The sequence below is a fragment of the Scomber japonicus genome, chromosome 18 (genome assembly GCF_027409825.1).
Source record: "Scomber japonicus isolate fScoJap1 chromosome 18, fScoJap1.pri, whole genome shotgun sequence".
Lineage (NCBI taxonomy): Eukaryota > Metazoa > Chordata > Actinopteri > Scombriformes > Scombridae > Scomber > Scomber japonicus.
In genome coordinates, this window is record NC_070595.1 from 18,645,340 (window position 1) to 18,665,791 (window position 20,452).

The following is a 20,452-nucleotide window of genomic DNA, read 5'->3' on the forward strand; positions in this document are numbered from 1 at the left end:
TTTTCTCTCTTTTTTTTTTTTTTTTTTGTGTAGGCAGAAAAGAAACCCCCCCCCCCCCCAAAAAAAAAGAAACACTTGACCCCACTTTTCACCAACACAGTGCCAAAACCTCACCCGTCCAGGGCTTTGACCCCCAGAACAATGCCGCTCGTTTTGAGAAGCGAGGAGGACAGGTAGGCCGGGGTGGGTGGACATGAGAGGGATGAAGGGTGACGCGAGCCTACCCTTCACCAACCCCCCCGTCCATCACTTCTCACCCACCCCCTTGCCCGTCTTCTGACCAGACTCTCTTAGGCTCTTCATGGCAAAGTGGGAGGCTGTTGGGAGGTGGGGGGGCCACGCAATATTGGCGTCACTCCTACCCCACCTCACTCTTTCAAAAAACAAAAACAGTTCAGTCAGTCTGTTAAGGGGTGTGGGCTCAGTTTGAGGCGCTGCTGTTAGAGGAGCTGGATGTGGAGGCCACCGCCATGCCTGAGGTGCCCGAGGAGGCCACCGACTTGCGGATGTGGGGCATGAGGAAGGGGTCACTGGCCAATTGGTGCACGTCAATGCGGTCCTCTTTACGGTAGACTAGACAGCGCCTTATAAAGGCCTAGAAGGAGAAAAACAGAGATTGAAATAACTTAGAAATAAAATCTGAGTGCAGATATTAACTTTTACATTTGTGTGAAAAGATCAGAATTTCCTAAATTGTGGATAATATGACACACTACACTTCTTAATGTCCAATACTGTGCAATATTAGTATTTCATGTATACTACTAATTTCAATTAAACTGTGCAATATACATAAATATTTTCTGTCACATTAATCTGTGCAAGAACATCATCATCTCTGGTATATTACCACTCAATACCAATATTACCCTTTTAAATAATGTAAGATTAATTTTTTTATATATTCTTTTACTATTATTGTTTTTTGTATTTATTATTATTTATTGTTCTTTATTCTTTTTCTTATTGCTGCTCTTCTATTTTTCCCTGTCCACTTGCTGCTGTAATAATGCAAATCTCCCCACTGTGAGACCAATAAAGAAATATCTTACACACCCAAAATGATTCCTCTTAAAAATACATGTTCTAGAAATATTAGACATAAGAAAAGCAGTGAGGTATGAGGGTCCTGTACCTTAGCTTCAGGTGTGACTACTGGTTTAGGAGGAAACTGCACATCTGTTGCTTTCAGTATGGTGTTCTCCTGCAGGATGTCCTGCTGGGACTGGTTGTGGCCGAAGGGCTAATGAGCACAGAGAGGGAAGAGAAGAGTGTTATGGTAACCGAAACATGCTGGGCAAAACAACTAAATAAATAACGTAACTAAGAGCAATTAAAGTGAGTTTGTGTGCAGTTCACTGTTCAGATGAAAATAAAAGCCACTTTGTCTTCTTTTCAGTCTTACACTCATTTTCCTAATAACAAACACTGAAAATGATCCCACTAAATGGGAGCGCTAAATACATTCGGACATGGAGAAACTATTTCCTCTTCATTTGTGTAAGAGAAGAGATTTCTGGGTTACATGTATGTTACCCACAACTACCCAACATGTTGAATATTCCAGTATAATCATGAGATGTGGAGGGTTGGAGGGTTTCATCTCGTTTATACCACAACCACTTTTCAACAAAATGTCAAATGTCAAACAAAATGTGATGCTTTGATACTTTTCTGCTTTAAACATCATGACGACAGAATTCCTGCCGCCTGTATTGCTAAGTAACATCTAAACAAGAGGGGCTTGACATGGCTCGCTCAGGCGTTTTAACCCTCACATTTAGAGAAAATCCACTGATTGCTTTTAATCTCAAAAACAAAGAACAGTGCAGCATTATGGGACATGATATGATAACAGCTGCCTTTCCACTGTAGGTAATATTATGTCATGCTTGCTTTACCCTTCTCTCTCTGCTCCTTCCCTTTTCTACTTTTACATAAATCTACAAATACTCTTCCAAGATTCTTGCAAACATAAAAAAAACATCTGTAATGTATTTTGCATGGTTCTCTCTCAGTTATTTATCATTTTTTTAAAACTTTTTTTTTTTTTTATTGGTTTCACAAATAACGCTAGCCCCAACCTCTTCAGCCAAGCCTCATTATTGTCATTATCACCTACAGTTTAATATTGGCACATTCATTTAAACTGCAAACAAACACCTGTGTGAGAGGTGCTCCATTATACCGTCTGATTCACAACTTCCAGCCAATCAGAAATCAGAATTTTCAGTGTCCGTGGTATAAAAATAAAACTATAACCAAGGGATTTTACCCTAATTACATTTCTTTCCAAAAAAATACAATTTTATGACTGAACAACAGCTAAAAATGACCTGACACAACATATTTTTCTCAGTGTGTTTCTCCTTACCTTGCGGCCATACAAACACTGGTAGAAAATGACTCCCACAGACCACACATCCACCTTGTTGGAGATTTTGGGCGGCTCCTTCCCGACCACAAAGCACTCAGGTGGCAGGTACCTAAAGGTCAAAAGAGGAGTCACGTTAATATGAATCAGTTCAACTAACCAAATGATACCGTTTCCTGTTTCGAAGTGTGTCATGAAGTCCTGAAATGACGACCTGTGAATGTGTCACTTCTTCATTTTCATACTAGAAACCATGTTCTAGTATAATAGTGTCATCTTCTAACACGTTGGTTGATGTCAAATAATTAAACTAATGAAACTTGAATGTTCTTTGTGCTGTCTTGGAAAATGACAAGCACTAAACCTCAGGGCTGGGTGATAAGACCAAAATCTCAGAACCTGATATAGGTCATTTCATCATCCTGACACAGCACATTTTAATTCAGTGCATATCCTAAATAGTTGCTCCATTTGCCCCCCAGTCCCTCCAACCCAGTGCATCATAAGAGAGCAGAAGAGGAGCAGCGTGACCGTAAACGACATCAAAATGCTGCAGAGACTCTCACACTGAGCTGAAATGAAATGAGCTCATATAAATTTTGGTAAATAACATAAATAAAGACAATGTGTACTGTTATGCTGTCATTTATAGTCGCTGTCTCGCTGCTTCTCTCCTCTCTTTTCTCTCAGTGCCGGCGGGGCTGAGCCTTCTGTGTGTGTGTGTGTGTGTGCAGCCCGGCAGAGAGACAGACAGAAGAACAGAGTTGGAGAGTACAACTAAACTCATTACGTTCCTGAAAGTGGAAAAAGAAGCTTTGCAACTAAAAAGTCTAGAAGGATATATAATGTCATATTGGCAAATGATGAAAAATATTGCCATGGAGAGTGTGATTCAGTGCAAAATATGAAATGAAAATCGTTTTTCTCTCGTCACACGTTATATATATCATCACATTGCACAACCCTATTATACCTTCTTCCATGAATTGTTGAGAAGGGAGGAATTCATTAACTTATGCATGTTGTAGGAGAGCTGTTTCAAACATTACATTTCAGAGTAAATTGCCCGGCCAGAGGCATTCAACTCAACTAAAGTGTAAAAAAAAAAAAAAAAAATCACAGACAACGCTTTGTCCTAGAGGTCACAGAGGGGCCAATAGGACATTTTACAAACCATCAATATCAGTTGAAGAGGGCTCTAATAGCTGCTGCAGGCTGAGCAGCCTCCACTGATCATGCAAGGAGATAAATCTGCTGCTGCTATGCCGAAAGAAAGTCGTGTTGTTGTGTGTGCAAGTACAGTTGTAAAAATCTGGATAAATATGACTGATGCTGGGCTGTAATGACACCTGCAGTTTTTTAAAAATTCTGCACTTAACAACAACAAAGCAGTATATGTTGCCTACAGTTTGCCTGCCTGTTTTCTCTGCTGCTAAAAATTTAGCACAAAGCTCTAAATACTGCAACATACAACAACCAAGGAAGTTGTTCTTCTTGTACCACTTCTGCTTCAAATCTCTCAGTTTACTCAAAAAGCACGTCCCTGTGGTTGAAGCCGTGCAAGACATCCACAAACATTAATACTACATGAAGTACACGTGGAGGAGACGCCTTTGAGGAGACGAGCTGTTTCCTACATTGTAATGTGAGGCTTCTCAACTGAAATGACCGACTTTGAGGGGAAAAAATTAAAATAGCTCCCACCTACTACAGTTATTTCACATAGTAGATAGGGGTGCAAAGAGGTAAAAGAATTCCGATACATTTCCGGTAAATTTCTGGAAACTTTCCATGGGAAGTTAAGCTGGGGAATTTTACACATATTCTAAATTGGGAAATGTCCATGGGAATTACAGGAATATAGGGGAAATATAGAGAATTAACTGAAAATTTGGGGTAATTTATACAAAAGATAGATTTTCATTGTAGGGTTGAAGGGGGTGTCAATCTCAACCAATATCACCCATTAAAAATCTGTCGTCCTCTATTCATTACAATAGATCTAGTCATTTCCTTTGTTACAAATTTTTCTGTGTTGCTCTCTAAATGTAGGTTCTAACATCTTCCACAAATGTTTGTTGCTCTAAGCACACTCACAACTGTGCTGCATTAATTTGGGTAAAACTTCTACAAAAACTTTTATTACATCTGCAGTGATTTATACTCTGCAGCTGAAACCACTCACATTGCACACTTCATACTCTGTCATCATGTTTTTCCTTCTTTACAGTAAAAATGCCTCCACGCAGCAAAATGATCACTTTATTTTCTAATGCACTGTGGTTTTAAGAAAGCTCTAGAAAAATCTCCCAACCTCTGATTAGCTGACATAAATGTACCCCTTTAGGGCCAAGGCTCGGTGGTAAAAATAAACAGTACTATTTATTATATCACCGATGATGACACCCCTGTGGCATGGTGTCACCTTCCAGTGTAAATCTTACCAGTATGTCCCCGCTCCCTGTGACGTGAGCTCCATCCCGTCCACTGAGTTGTAGCTGTCATCGTCCATGATCTTCGACAGGCCGAAGTCTGTGATCTTGATCTCCCCGCAGGCAGTGCCGTTCACTAGAAGGATGTTACCTTAACAGGACGAGGGGAGGATTGGGAGTCAGCGTAGTGTAGATACATATTCATATTTTATTGAGAATTGTTAAAAGTTGGGGCGAGACTCAGTTTAACTTGGTCTGATCAGTCGTAATCACTAAATCATAACATCAAAATATTGGATGGATGGACAGAAACGGAGTCTGTCACAATGTGCAGCTCTTAGCCGTTTTTCAGCATCATGTGAGATTCAGAAAGAAAGTAGCTGCAGCAGCTTCTCAAGTGATTAATTTAACTGACGGCATTGATGCAATTTGTTTGAAGTAGAGCGGTGCCAAGGAGACAAAAAAAAAAACACCATGCAAGCTTTCAGGAATGTAAGACCCACCAGGTTTAAGGTCGTAGTGGATAATGGGTGGTCTGATCTCGTTGAGGTACTTGAGGGCGTTGACAATCTGCATGATGATGGAGCGACCCTCCTTCTCTGACATAAGCTTGTGCTGCTTCAGGTAGAAGTCTAAGTCGTTGCCCTCGCAGTACTCCAGGACTGTGCAGAACCTGCTCCAAAAAAAAAAAGAAAAAGAAAAACAGGAAGAGATATTTTACTAAATCACATCATCATGTTGATATATTTCATCATAGTTGTGAGTATTTTGTTTTTAGTTAAAAAGGCAAGGCATGCATATATTTGAAAGGAAATGACTTACGAGTCAGTGTCGAGCGAAAAGTAGTCGTAGAGTTTAACTATTCGTGGGTGGTCCAACTCTTTATGGATTCTATATTCTCTGCATGCATGTCTGAAACAAACACCATTTTCAACAATTATACCAAGGACTTTAAATGTGAATATTACATTATACTCTATCAATTTGATGAGTTCATGATCATAGTTATGGTATTGGTAAAATCCAAAACACTCACTTGTGATAATTCTCCTTCTTCTCATCCCTCCAGTTTTTGTTTAACTGGTGGATTTTGACTGCAGCATACCTCTGCTCTGTTAAGTCAAAGGCCTGAACAACAAAGATCTCCTATTAGTTAAAGAACTGCGTTTGGCATGGGCTCAGTGTTAGCTGTGGTGAAACTTGCTTTGCATTAAATGGCTACGTTCATTCATCATCAGTGATGACAGCAAATTCTTGGAACGACTTCTGAAATCCAGGCACAATTATTGACTGTGAAATGTCGATGATGTCAACGTAGTGTAATGTAATGAAACGCACATCCTCAAATATTTTCCAAAGTATGCACTGCTCACTCACTGAAGTCGCTTTCAGAATATAAATGAGTTCATTTTCAATCTCACCAGATTTGAATGAACATATCTGACACTTTTAATCTATCCCAAGGCCGCACCAGACTGTGCATGTGTTTATGACATTGTATCTCATTTATTAGTTTGTAACTGAGCTCTTACACTGCCTGATCCACAGAATGGGTATGATCTACATTCATTACATTCATTAAGTGGCAGAAACACTGGAAAGACTTTATAGACTCTAAACTATCAAACACGTAATAAGAATAGAAGGTTAAATGCAAACTGATTGTACTCTTCCATCAACACACTGGGGAAGGGGAGGAAAGGAGGGGGGGGGTTTCTTCTGCCTTCTGCTTTAACAGGAAAAAATAAAGTCGATCTTACCTTGTAAACTTCACTGAAACCTCCCCGTCCAAGTAAATGAAGTAGCAGGTATCGGTCATTTAGCGTAGGGTGATCTTTGAATCTGTGAGGGGGCGAGAAACCATTGAAGTTATGCATTTGGACAAAGAGACATTCCAGTGCAGACAAACTAGAAAAAGACCATATGAGAAGAAATCATACTGGGAATTATCCTCATTGTGGATCCTTTTCAGCTCGCGGATGTGCAGGTTCCGCACTCGCTCCAACCTTTCCAGCTCTGCCTGGATCTCAGCCTCCTCCTGCAAAAGCGAGAAGGTAAACGTGAAAAAAAGGGTGCACTTACAAATACAACAACAACAACAACAACAAAAGACCGCAATAAGCATGTTGAGGAGGTCAGCTCATACAAGTATCTGGAAGTTCACTTAGATGACACTTTTAGTTGGAATGTCCATGTTGAAAGTCTGTGTTCCCGTTTACAGCAGACAGAGTGTATGGTGTGGACAAAAGCATCACGTTTTTATTTTACCAGACGGTACTAGAGAGCTTAGTCCGATATGGGATGTCAGCCTGGTATGGCAACCTTACTGCAAAACTGAAAACTAAACTCATCTGGTACACACGGCAATGAAGGTGATAGGAAGAAGTGACTATCAGACCTTGCAATCTATTTATGAACAAACTGTTCTCAGGCAAGCCCAGAGGATAGTGACTTAGCCATCCCATAGTCTTCATTTAGAATATGAGCTCCTGCCTTCGGGCCCTTACCGCAAACTCAACCATTTTAAGAATTCATTTGTTCCAACCTCCATCAAACTCCTAAACAACGCTGCTTGAGGCCGAAGATTGTGCAATAATTTTATAGTGCTTTTATTATGGTGATCTTTCAGCATGTGTTTTTCCCATTGGTGTGTGTATGTGTTGTTATGCAATGTTATGGGATATGTGCAATACTGTTGTAATGTAATTGTTGTTGGGATGGTATGGTTGGTGATGTTTTGTCTGTTGTCATTGTGGCTGTCAAGGTATTTATGGCACAGTTGCTGAGTCCAAGATAAATTCACATACATATCACGCATTACCTTCTTAAGATGGCCTAATCTTAATTTAAAGATTTCCTCTTGCTCGTGGTACTCTGCCTGTGTTAACCTGCAAGGAAACAGAAGCAACCTAAGCACAACTTCAAATATGCACACCACAGGAAAAAAAAGATGACAGAAGAAGGAGAAAAAAGCATCATACGTTTCACTCTCTGCTCCGTTGGTCTTGCTTTTACGTTTGTTTTGCTCCAGACTTGGAGGCGGAGTCTGAGCCATGGAGGGCGGCTTGCGCTTGGCCAGCAGCTTCCTCTGCCGTTCGATGTCTTCTCGTTGTGAGTTGATCCTTTCTTGTTGCCTGGAAAGAAGATGGTACACTGCATTTACATCACATCCAGACCAAGTGTATCATTTTGTCTTGTATAAATCTACTGTAAACTCTCTGACTACCTAGTGAACAACTTGCTCTTCTATGGAGAATGTGCTTATATTAGTTCCTTTGCAACATAGGGCGTAACACTTTGTATTTACTAGTTGCGTGTGTAAAACATCAGGCTTTTTGTAGACCATGCAAAAGATACAGTACATCATGTTACAGTATAAACTGAATAAAGTTGCAGTTAAGATCTGAAGATTAAAGTGTTGTTGCACATCCTTCCTCATCTCTCTCTGCCATAATATCCTCTAATCTCTCATTTTCAACTACATAATAAAAACGATTCCCAACTGTTTTTGCTTCATCTTCATATATGAATAACAACAGACATACATTATTGATTTCAAATTGCTATAAAATACATGTGATGTTCTTTCTGTTAAGTCTGACTTTATCTCTTGATCTAGCACAGTTGTAACGAGTACAGGGCTGGGTATTCGTACCCGATACCTTTTAGGTATTGACCAAAATAAATCGTTACCAGGTAGAATCAAAACGTCTCCCATCAAACGATACCTGCAATCGATCCTTTTTGCACCCAGAGCTAGAAAATATGACTAACTGTAGCTCCTGGACTTCCTCACAGCGATTTAAACCGACATGTGATTGGCCCACTGCTTGCTAATCAGTTCAGCAGCCAAGATGCCATGTAAATGCTCTTAAGTGTGGCTACATTACACGCCTGTTACACCAGATAAAAGCAAAATGTGTCATGGGTATCGAATGAAATAGTCAGTTGGTATCTGTATCACTTGAAGGGTTCTTGGATTGGCAACATATAGATCCTTACTTGATAAGGTTTTGGAAGGCGTATCCATCCGTCCACTGCTCTGTGAAAGACGCACCATGTCTCACTGTAGTAAAGTGACCCAGTCTAAGCCTGTCCTGCATGCTTTTATCCCGGCACGCCATCTTCTCCTGTTTGGACTGGAGGAAGAGCAGAGAAATACAGAACATCAAGTTATTGCAGGAGCTTCCAAAAAGTCACTATTGTTCAAAACCCATAATGAAGCACACACTTTGAAAAGCAGTATTTTGTAATAAATCATACTACTATTACAAGAACATACCTTTTCAATCAGTAGCTTCTTGGACATGGTCACACACTTATTCAAGCGTTCCTTGTATCGCTCCAGCATTCTCTGCTGTTCATCAATCTGTCTCCTCAGATCACAGTTTGCCTTGAGCACAAAAAACAAAGCAGCAAAGTAAAAAAAAAAAAAAGGATTAACAAATGTGTAAATGTGCAGACAGAAGCAATGTGTCAACTCTAACATGCCTTGATTGAAAAACCAAAAACAGAGAACATGGTATTCTCAAAACCATTCAAAATGGCAAGCAGAGTAGCAGGGATGAAATGTAATGAGATTAGTACCCGCAGCAAATCGTCTATTCGTCCCTCCTTCTTCTCCAGGTCGGAGTTCTTGTTGTTCTCCATTGCTGTTAGTTTCTCTATAGTAAGGTCAGACTACAGGGCACAGTGAGCAAAAAAACAAAAACAAAACAGTGCTTTTGTTAATGGTGGATCATTTGGATCATCAAATGTAGTGCAAGAAGTAGTCCCATCTAACAATCTCTTCCAGATGCTGATGGTTCTTGTAATTTATTGTTTTCTCTATCAGCTATTTAACAACTGCCTTTTTTAATTATGATGCATAAACAGCCAGCCAACCCTGGTAGCATGCTAGTAAGTACCTGTGTGGCTTTGTGGAGCACGTGAAGAGAAATAGGCTTCAGTGAACACGACGAGTGCTCGGTGTTGGCCGAGCTGATGGAGGAAGGGCTTCCCTGCTGCACCTGGGAGGCAGAAACATTCATCCAATAACCATAACATCAAACTGGCAAAAATACATTTGCATGAAAACGATGACCAGCAACTGAAAAAACCCAAATGAACTATCAGTGAGGAGCAATTCATACTTTACTTTACTTGAAAGTGTAGGAGGCTTCAGGCGTGTGCAACAGGTTTATTTGCTATTCAATGTCTGTGGTCATTTATCTTTTTCATTGTTGCTTTCCTTGTTTTCAGCTATTAGAGGAACTTTGGCCAACCATGATACATTTAAACACAACTGACTAAAATGTTTCAAAGTCAGTGTATAGTGCCTAAATAACACTCCACACTGATACTATAAGATTACCCGCCCCCCCCCCCCCCCCCCCCACCCTCCCTCCACCTTTAAACAGACTTCATCAACTGCTGTTAATAACAAGCATGGAAGAAAGAACTGTAGGAAAGGGTGTTAGAAGTGCATGAGTCAGAACAATAGAGCAGACATGCTCACCGTGACAGGTGGGTTGGATAGGGAGTGTTGTGGGGAAGAGCGGACCACTGGTGGAATCCCCCTTGCAGGGCTGGTACCAGGACCACTACCTCCCGCAAACTGACAGACATATAAAGAGAGAAGATGAAGGAAGCAGTTCATTGAAAAGAATAAAAGATGGTTAAAAAAAAAAAGTTGGGTTAGAAAGAAAGAATGAAAAAAAGTTATGCACTCAAAGAAGATGTCACTGGTTCATCCATTTTTTGCAACTCACCTCGAAATAATCACTAATTTTAAGTCCCCTTGCTCCTGCTTTACCTGGAACAAAGAGGCAGGGAGTTAAAGAGGCGAGCTTATATTTGGGGTACATGATGAGAGGATCATAGCGTGAGGGACGGTCTCACCTTGGCTGCTGTCAAAGTGGTCGGCTTTCCGCTTTCTTACTCTCTGCTCGTTTGCCTTTTTCTCAGGAGTCTGTCGGGAGAGTGGCGAGAGTCAACCGCATGCATAATAAGGTAACAGTGAGATTGTTAGCATAATTTTTTTTTTTAAATCAAAATGCCGACAAACCTCTAGTTCTTTGTCACTCAGAGAGCCCACACTGCATAGACTCTGATTGGATGATTCATTCTGATTCTGACCCGAGCCCTGTTGAGACAAGTTCAGAATAAATATAAATCAGGTTGCATTTCAATATAAAAGATGTGTGAAAGAGATAGACATGTATGTAGAAAATAATGCGGGCACATACAGTGTGTGCTCATTGTGTATGCATGCACTTATGAGAGAGTGCACACAAGCGTTAGACAACACAGAGTAAAATAGGAGAGAAACTGAGGGGAAGGGATGTGGAGATTTGGCTAAATACCGTCAACCATTAACTTCCCACTGAATCTAGACCTGCATCAGTCCTAATGCCGGTTCCCTAGGTGATGCCTGTCAGTCAAATGAATCACATCAAAATTCAGCAGGCGCTGTCCAATCAGGGAGAGATACTTAGTCATTCAGAGCACACTAGAGCTCTCTCACTGAACCCTCCTAAAATGGCTGAACATTAGGCATGCTGCTGGGGATGTATTCCTCCCTCTGTCTGTCACCTTTAGATAATGTCATCCATTTTTCTCCTGTTCACCGTGGTCTTAACGGTTCTTTCTCCTCCCTCTCTGTCTTTCTTTCAGGAGAAAACCAGCAAAAGATGCTTTGCTTGATCTAAGAATGACAGATTGCCCCCCCCCCTCACCCTCCCCCAAGCCTCACCCAAAAAAAAAAAAATCTTGGGTTGTTTGATCAGACTTCTTCAAAAGGACATGCACTTTCCAACAATTTGAGTAGGCCCTTTCTGTTCTATTACCAAAAAGGTGTGCTGGCGCTTTTCCTCAAAGGATAGCAATTTTCCTTTCTTTTTGCCAACTCAGTGATGACAGAAAGAGAAGCAGTGCCACAGGGCTGTTCAAGGTCAAGAAAAAAAAACTCCAAGCTCCTCTATGACATTAGAGGGCATTTAGACCACCAACCCATATTTCTTCACAGCCATTTGTTGACACACTTCTCTCTCTCTCTTTCTCTCTCACTTCCCCCCCACACACATACCATCTCTTGTCATACAGGGTGATTGTGGCATGATGCCTTAGCGGGAGCCGCCATTTTCTCTGCGGCAGCAGCCATGCCATGCTCTAGGCTCAGCTCTGCCTATGGCTGGCACAGGGCCCACTCCTGGCGCTGACTCTCACTCCCCAACTGTTCCAAGATCACCTTCCGCAAAGACAGCTCCATCCATGTAGCGAGCAGGAGGAGAAGGAGGAGGGTGGAAGGCTAAACGCTGCCTCCACTCACACCTGGTCAAGAACTATTTCTGCATTCCTCCTCTGCCTTTACCCCCCCCCCCCCCCGCCCTCCCACCACCCCACCACCCCTGTCCCGTCTGTGGCCTTTTTGGCAGGCGTTGCCACTTGCATATACAGCCACTACATCATGAGCCAGGGAGAGATGCCATATCACACCAGCCAAAAAACACAGACACAGATCAACCTTCTCCAGAGACAAAGAAAAGGAGAGGGGGGCCAAGCTTGTCCAGGCCAAACAGCAGAATGACACTGAGGCAGAGTGAGACAAAGAAAAGGAAGATATTCACAAAGATGTGTAATCAAAGTATATCTGTGATTGTAAGCACTGTGACAGGTGGGAAGGGTTTCTTTGCTGCGCCTCGGCCGCTCCTGAAACACAAACCTTAGCCACGCCGACCCCAGTGAAGCGAGCCTCCAACAGTTCCTGCCGCCGGGGGTCCAGGCTATGCAATTCTTCCATCATGGCTGCGGAGACACAAGAGCATAGATTAAGGAAGGCGTTGTGAGGTCTGGTATATTCAAGTGGGAGTGACATATCAGTGTTTCAAAAGGCATTGGTTGTGATGAGTCATGGCTGTTTTTAGCTATATGGATGTGGAAAATTCCTGTTCTGAGTCATCAATAAGCCTGACAATAATGTTTTCCACTATGTGTGTGTGTGTTCAGCAAGCACCAGCCATACAACTTGAGTACTAAGTAAAATACTCACAGCACTAAAATACACAGTCTAGCAAAAAATATATACATACATATATATATAGCCAATACAGGATATTAAATATGCATCAAAGACGTAGGCCAGATGTGTAGAGTCACTGCCTGGAAAATTATAGCATCATGTGATAACGCCCTGGCATTATAGGCCTAAGTTACATGGCGCTAGAGTTATGAAAGGTCACTAATGGAGGCACTGCCAAGTATACTCACTCACACAGCAATGGAAAAGGCCAAATAGACAATAAATGCCCAGCTTGCTAGCCTGTTCAAAAGGTTAACATTTATGTTACACGCCCCAACACTGACTGACTGACTGCTACGTCTGTGTTAAATGTTATCTGTGGCCATTGCATTCATTAAATGAATAGTGTTAACCTGCAGCATCCCGTGTCCATTTAATTAAGGATATACAAGATTAGGGGTTTTAACATGATGGTGAGCAGAGGGCAGCAGCTGTTAAGGATGTGGAAAAGCTAACTTAACAGTGGATAAATAAGGCTAACTAGGATGTTGGCCATCACTTAGCTACATAGCATTGGCGACCCAAGGAGCTAACTAGTAGCTAATGTTAAAAATGTGATTGATTTTGATGATTTACGTACCCACGAAGCAGACAAATGTTGTTTTAGATAGTGGCTAATGTACAAAAACATCAACACAACTAGTGTCCTCACCTTTTAATTGTTTTTTTAATAAACACACTAAGGACAGCAGGCTAACATTATCACTTAACTCGTCTGTCAAAAAGCAAAGCAGCATCTTCTCGGTCAGGTGCTGGAGCTACAACAAGACACCACATCAAATGTATGTTATTCGACAACCTAACAAGATACTTACTGTAATAGTTATATATATTTTCTCGCTCCTCCAATCCACAGGGGGCCAGTTGTTAACCCTGAAGCCGTCCCCCTGTTGTCCCCCCCACCCCCCGGTGTTCTTTGCAGACCCTCCCAGGCTAGGCCGCGTGTACAGCCTCGTGCCTCGCGTTGATGATTGTCCACGATGAGATGAGGGGACACTGGAGCGTGCGCTGTGGGCTCGAGGCAGACGGCAGTGGATTCCTCTTCTCCCCCTCCTCTCTCAGAGGCCTCGAGGACTCCGGGTATCCCAAAAAACTAAAAAAAACACCCGCCTTTATGTGCTCCTTAGGCGGGGATCCCCATTACATCCATCTCTCCCCGTTGCCTGTGTCGGGGTATCTCGTTTTCCACACACAATGGCGACCCTCGAGATTCTCCCCTTTTTTACCCCCCACACCACCTAGGTATAAATGATGTCTTCTTCTTCTACTACTACTACTACCACCACCACCACCTCCTCCTCCTCCTGTTCTTCTTCTTCTATCTTTTTCTCCCAGATGATTTTTTTTGGGTCAGCTCGATCAAAACAAAGTTCTTCTCCCAGTCTTTCTTCGTCGCTGCAGGAGGGGGGGAGAAAACAGATCCGTTTCGGAAGTTGTGGCTCTTTGCAACAAAAAAAAAGCGTTTCAGCTGAATCCGGATCGATTCGGTTCGGTTCTCATGTGTTTTGCAATGTAAACAATAATCAGTAAAATCTCATATTTTCTCGTGAGATTGTTCAAGTATTTTTTCACCTTCGTTCAGTCCACGCCTGCCCCCAAATCTCGTCTGGACCAATGGTAAATCCCTCTGTGCACAATACAATTTAACAGCGCCCACCCACCCACAAAATGATCACTTATCAAAAAAAAAAAAAAGAGAAAAAGTTGCCATTCCCATCATGTTCACACCCACATGCTGATGTACTTACATTATATCAAAAGATTTTTAAAAAGTACAACATTTTAAAGTTTTAATGTAGGGCTTTAACTATTCAAGAGGCTATCATGGAAAAGAAAGAAGAAATTAGGTTTAAACAAAACCCTTCTGAGCACAGCTTTGATATATCAATGAAAAACTTCATACAGATGGATTTTTATTTATGTTGCGTGTACAAAAAGTGTCATGAAGTTCTCTTAAAAATCATGCATTTTATTTCAAAACATCACATCATTTATTTAAAAATGTCTGGTTGAATAGAAACGATACAGAAGTAACCAGCCCTTTTCTCCAATTACTGAACTCATTGTCAGAAAATGAGAAATCATCACTCTTGTGGCTCTAGGATTGCAATACCATCAATAACCCTAGCCATACAACGAGTCTGTCAGCGTTAAAGCAGCTGGGATAGTGTAAGGCCTTTACAGTATGTCGCTATCCAGTTGCAGCCCCCTTCATCACAATAACAATAGAGCTTCTCATTCCCAATACATCCTTAGTAAAAAAGAGGCAGCACCGTCTTGATATCAGCACTTGGTTTCAGTCGTAGCCAGGTGGGTTCAGCCCTGCGCCTCAGGGGGCTGAACGAGAGGCTTGCGGTACTTGCACTGGATCCACACTCTGTACATGGTGAGCTGTTTCCCTCTGTTCACCTGTAGCCTCCTGTCCACGAGGTTCTGCACTTTCTCGAGTCCTGCCTCATTGAACATCTCATGGAGCTCATCTGAAATGAAAAGAAGCACAGAAATATGATCATTTCTACAATTTTAACAAACTATCAGACTTCAAAATAATGATAAAAAGTCTTTATTTTTACCTTGAGTGAAGAAATAAACTCTGGTTCCATCACCACGGACGTAGAAGTTATCTGACAGACACCTTCCTAAAATAAGAACAGAGATACCCAGAAGAAAACCCAGCATTATACAACAAGACATTAACAAAACTATATTCAGTTTTTAGTTATCTATAATATTCTTTAACCAGCATACTTTGACTGTCAAACACAGAAAGCTGCTTCATCATGACCTAATGCTGCAGTCAATTCTGAATCAGTATCACTAGAAAAAACAAACATCTTCAATTCTCAACACTCGTAGTAGCTCATGAATAGCAGACCTTTCTGAATCTGGAGGATACTGAACAGCTGTACAAACTATTTGGACTGTAGCCGTGCAGGACTAACCTTTCTTGAAGCGGAGCTGCGCCATATCGTAGCGTCCATAGTCCCTGAGCAGCATCACTCCACCGGGCTTCAGCAGCCGCGCTAATCTACTGATGGCAGCCTGCATCCTGAGACAGAGGTGAAACTTTAAAAGACAACCAGTGGCATTTAATTGCTCACACTAAAAGGAAACCAAAGAGGTAGGAAGACAGAGAAAAAATGTTCATACTTGTCGGGATGCAACGCTGACAGCACAAAGATCAACACTATAACATCAAGGGTTGCATCTGGGACGGGGTAACTGGCCTCCTCGTCACTCATGTCATGAACAAAGGCGAAGCAGCGCTCAGGGTCGTACTCTGGATTAGTCTGATGACATGACGGCAATGTTAATTCATCTCTTAATTAAATCTATCGACACATCCTTTCATTATTTATTACCATCATCTCACCTTGACTAACTCCACTGCAGTGCTGGAGAAATCACAGCAGTACACAAAGAGTCCCGGGTCACTGCAGAAAAGAAAGTTTAAGATTTAAGAGCTAATTATAAAACAGGAGCAGAGAACAGCATTTATCAAACATGAAGTCTTGACATGGAAATATCCTGCCTGCACTTACTTGTTGGTCTTCAGGATTGGAAAAACTGTGTTTCCCACACCACAGCCAACCTGAGGACATCAATTTATATAACATTCATTCAGTTTGTAGTGAGTGACGAACGCATACAGCAGCCATAAAACAATCCTGAGAGTAACAAAAAATTACATTCTGCAAAATGCATTCCTGCACGATCCTTCAAATTACTTTTAGTGATATTTTTTTCAAGTTTAGAATCAGATGAAGAAAAACTGGGTTGGACACAGGAAATAATACATATTTACCAATTAATAAGCACAAAAAGAGAATTAGTTCATCATAAATTATGCAGTTTTAAGGAAGTAGTCCATCAGTAAGTTCTTGAGAACAGTCAGATAAAGTAACTGAAAAAACAGCATCCTTAGCAGAGGAATAAAACAGCAGAACAACAAACTCATGTACTGAATAAAAGAGTTTTGCTAACTTATGTTTAAATGTATCTCTAACCTCCAGAATGCGATATGTGGCAGAGGAGCCGGGGAAGTCGCCATCGGTGTGAGGCAGAGCTGCTACATCCCTGCTTTGTTCCTGATCCAGACCACCCTGCGGACCGCCATCTGTGCCAGAGCCTTCAGGATGGGTTTCCTGGTTAAGGCCGCACTGTGGGGCCAACTCTGGGAACTCCGTGAAGAGCCAGTGACGGTCTTTGAAGAAGCGATTTTCATGTATCGTGTAGAAATCATTCCAGAACTCATTGGCCCGGCAATCAAAGTCATCTGCGAGACAAGGTAAGGTGGTGGAGTCAGTGTTAAAGAGATAATATAACCCATCTTTACCATATTTTAAAAGAATAATCAAACTCTGAGCATAATAAACAAAGCATAAAAATGATAGCTGTTAATTTCAAGTGGAAGCCAGTGTCGCTTTCAAGAAGCAGCCACAACAACATGAAGATCCACTTTTTTTTTTAATGTTTTGATCACATGAAAATTAAACTAAAACTAAACACGAAACCAGAGAACACTACCCTCCTTATAAGCAGTTTGCAGTTGTGATCCTGCCAGTCACACTGTGTGGTTTATGTGTATGAGACATGAGTCTTGGCAGTCAAACAGCACAACCTTGTTTCTCCTGAGGCAGCGGCTGACTGTTTTCTAGCACTTTCTTCTTGGCAGCTGCTTCTTGCTCCTCAGTCCACTCCACATTGTCCCTGTTGACGACAATTATTACAATTATTACTCAGGTCTGGGTTATAAAAGCACAGAAACAGAAACACTTGCTTGGGGGCACTCTTTCATACCATCAGCTATTACACCACAGCTCCCAATACCTCCCACTCTCACTAAAAAACACTGATGCTGTCCTTACTATGTAAATCCCAGGAACACTGCACACATGTACAGTATATAATCTCAGGAACTTCTGCATATTGCACATTTGTATATATTACAGATGTATTTACACAGAGATTGATATATAGTACTGTATTTGATTACTTTCACCCTTCCACTGCTACGTTTTTTTTCCCACTGTACTGCTGTATCAATATGAATTTCTACCAAGGGGGATCAATAAAGACACATCTTATCTTATCTTATGTTAAATTCATGATGGTGATACCAGATCTGATACAATAATAAAAAGGCCAAAACATCACACCCAGTAGCTACATGGAAATTTACATAAACAACCAATGAATGACTTTAGTGCCAGATAAATACTATTAAACTAGCTTATTGTCTAATCCACAAAATAGACTAATATGTTAACACCTAGTAGTACAGATATTTCCCTAGCCAGCTGATACAGTCTGTAACAGGGATGCACACCAGCATCTGTCTGCTGATTTGGGTTTTAAATTACCCACCATGCATTGTGTTGGAAGACCTGCCGCGGGTCTGTGAGGAAACGTGTCCCAAATTGAGGTCTCTTCACGTCTCCGGTGGATGAATCCGGTGACAAAATCAGCCCCGATTCACTGTTGTCCCCCTCCACTCCGACAACGGCATGGGGCGCCGCCATGCTGGATCTGACGCGACGGAAGAAGGGCCGTGCATCCGACCGTGCTGCGTTCAAGTACTATGGGAAATACCATAGACTGTATAAAAGAAAAATAAATACTGGAATACAATGAGACTCGTTGAGACTAATGATAATTATTTCACCCGTAATAACTTTAAATTTAGGCCTCCTATCTGTCCAACATCTCAGTTACAATTTGGTATAATCTACAGAGGTTCAGTGACATGGAATGCATTGCCATCTCAATTTTTTTTAGCACCTGCAAATTTTAAGAAAGCTGTAAGCTCGTCATTTCACAGTGGAATAAGGAATAAGTACACTACTTTATGTATACTTAGTTGACATACTTATCTCCACATGAGGGAGCTTATATGGAGCACGTGAAGGAGACATGTTTTTTGGTCCACATACACATGAAGTAATTCCACTGTTATCCACTGTTTCACTGCTATTATCTAGATCTGTAGCTACACACCAAACATTAAATTAAAAGTAAAAAAAAAATTATCTTGACGAGAATTTGAGGCTGCAACTTTGCAGTTGTGCTGCAGTAGTGGACAGGTGTAGTGTTTGTACACTAGGGGGAGACATATCTCACGAACACACAACAGGTTTTCACCTATATTAACCAGTTTTCTGGTTAACCGTTTACTTGCACTCTTCAAGTCTTTGAACATAGCCTACAGCACCTGCTTTGTAACTTTACACCTTTAGACATTTACTGATAAAAGCTTTGACAGAGAGGATGCATATTATAAATGCTAAGTGTGATTCTCAAGATGCATGGCATTAAATGTAACTGTGGTAAAATGTAGGCTATCTTCAGCAGAAGGAGGGAAGGAAGGAAGACATGTTATGTCATGTGCATCACTTATACGTGTCATGTCCCTCCTGGTTCTGCTGATAAAGACATTTTAAGATGATGACGTACTGGGATTTTCACCAGAATGCAGCAGAGAAACCACAAACCAGTGGTGAACTTAGAAATGATGTGCATGTTTAAAAAACACCACACAACAGTGTGGGTGTACTTGATGTGTAGATAACCAGCTAAACAGTACTAGCTACCAGTTTCCACATATTTGTTGTACAAAGGAAATTGATTTTGACAGAACTATGATGAAAACACCTTTTTGTAACCATAAATATGTAAAAGGTTTTGAATGAGTTTGGACACCAGAGAAATAAACAAGAACAAACAGGCGAAATAGCAGCTTAAGATTGATCTGTATGCAGCAGGAAATATAAATACTCAAAATAAATACCATCACTGGTGACAGAATGGCTAAAGTTCAGCACACTGACATTTATTTTATTTTCTATCTTTCACTCACATGGTAGTGACACGAAAAAACAATTTGATGATTCACTTCTGCAATTTTCTTTTTAATTGCAATTATTGTTACTGAATTTCTGTCATTTTGTGTGACTGTGGACAGGAATAGCTTTTGTGCAGTGATACACATCATATACTTGCAGTGATGCTAGGAGTTTGAAAATATATCTATATTTATTTTGTATCTATATTTACATTTAAATAGCAAATTGTGCTTTGTTTAATAAACTGCACTCTGTATAATTGAAGCTCAGAGACAGTGAAACAGTCAGCTTCTCACAGAAATCACACAGGGCAAGAGTGGTATTCATCGTGATGCCACAAGTGATCTGTCAGGACCGACATCTCAAAGAGTGAATATAGGAAGAGTTAAAGAACTATTCTACTTTAGAAATATTAAGCAAAGGATTGCTTTGAATCTAAAATATGAATTTAAAATAACTTGATTGATTTAGTTAAAATAACTAAATTGTAAGTCTGATTTAAATAAACGGTAAAAGTAGCTTTGACATTTGCTAAAATAAACCCAAATGTCAAGCATCACAGAAAAGTTGGTGAAGTCAGGTGTGATAAATCTTTATGCATTTCCTCTGAGTAACAAAAACAAACTAGAGGTAAAACCAAAGAATCTTTTTTTTTTAAAAACTGTGCAAATACAGACAACTAAGCAGTGGTGTTGGCAGGCCACAACCAAAAGACACCTCATATCAAACTCTTGTCTCCTATTAA

The 20,452-nt window shown here is 40.9% G+C and overlaps 2 protein-coding genes across 4 annotated transcripts; both read right to left on the reverse strand.

The window, feature by feature from the left end:
* Positions 1 to 14,366, reverse strand: tlk2 (tousled-like kinase 2). 3 transcript variants are annotated; one of them, XM_053337928.1, is made up of 21 exons: positions 13,681 to 14,366; positions 12,509 to 12,591; positions 10,853 to 10,930; positions 10,687 to 10,756; positions 10,557 to 10,600; positions 10,304 to 10,402; positions 9,714 to 9,815; positions 9,394 to 9,486; positions 9,089 to 9,199; positions 8,809 to 8,945; positions 7,788 to 7,940; positions 7,628 to 7,694; positions 6,747 to 6,844; positions 6,567 to 6,648; positions 5,843 to 5,934; positions 5,629 to 5,718; positions 5,310 to 5,479; positions 4,819 to 4,957; positions 2,375 to 2,486; positions 1,136 to 1,243; positions 1 to 595 (listed from the first exon to the last, which is right to left on the reverse strand). In XM_053337928.1, the coding sequence occupies exons 2-21, from the start codon at positions 12,587 to 12,589 to the stop codon at positions 422 to 424; spliced, it is 2,100 nt and encodes a 699-aa protein (XP_053193903.1). In that variant the 5' UTR covers positions 12,590 to 12,591; positions 13,681 to 14,366; the 3' UTR covers positions 1 to 421. The 3 variants fall into 3 exon arrangements, with proteins under 3 accessions (XP_053193903.1, XP_053193902.1, XP_053193904.1); XM_053337927.1 differs by having other exon boundaries at positions 7,628 to 7,940; XM_053337929.1 differs by lacking the exon at positions 10,304 to 10,402 and having other exon boundaries at positions 7,628 to 7,940.
* A 447-nt stretch (positions 14,367 to 14,813) lies between these two features.
* mettl2a (methyltransferase 2A, methylcytidine) lies at positions 14,814 to 18,394 on the reverse strand. The gene is made up of 9 exons (XM_053337937.1): positions 18,233 to 18,394; positions 17,487 to 17,575; positions 16,873 to 17,141; positions 16,408 to 16,457; positions 16,239 to 16,299; positions 16,016 to 16,155; positions 15,808 to 15,914; positions 15,439 to 15,504; positions 14,814 to 15,345 (listed from the first exon to the last, which is right to left on the reverse strand). The coding sequence occupies exons 1-9, from the start codon at positions 18,385 to 18,387 to the stop codon at positions 15,182 to 15,184; spliced, it is 1,101 nt and encodes a 366-aa protein (XP_053193912.1). The 5' UTR covers positions 18,388 to 18,394; the 3' UTR covers positions 14,814 to 15,181.
* Positions 18,395 to 20,452: the final 2,058 nt, after the last annotated feature.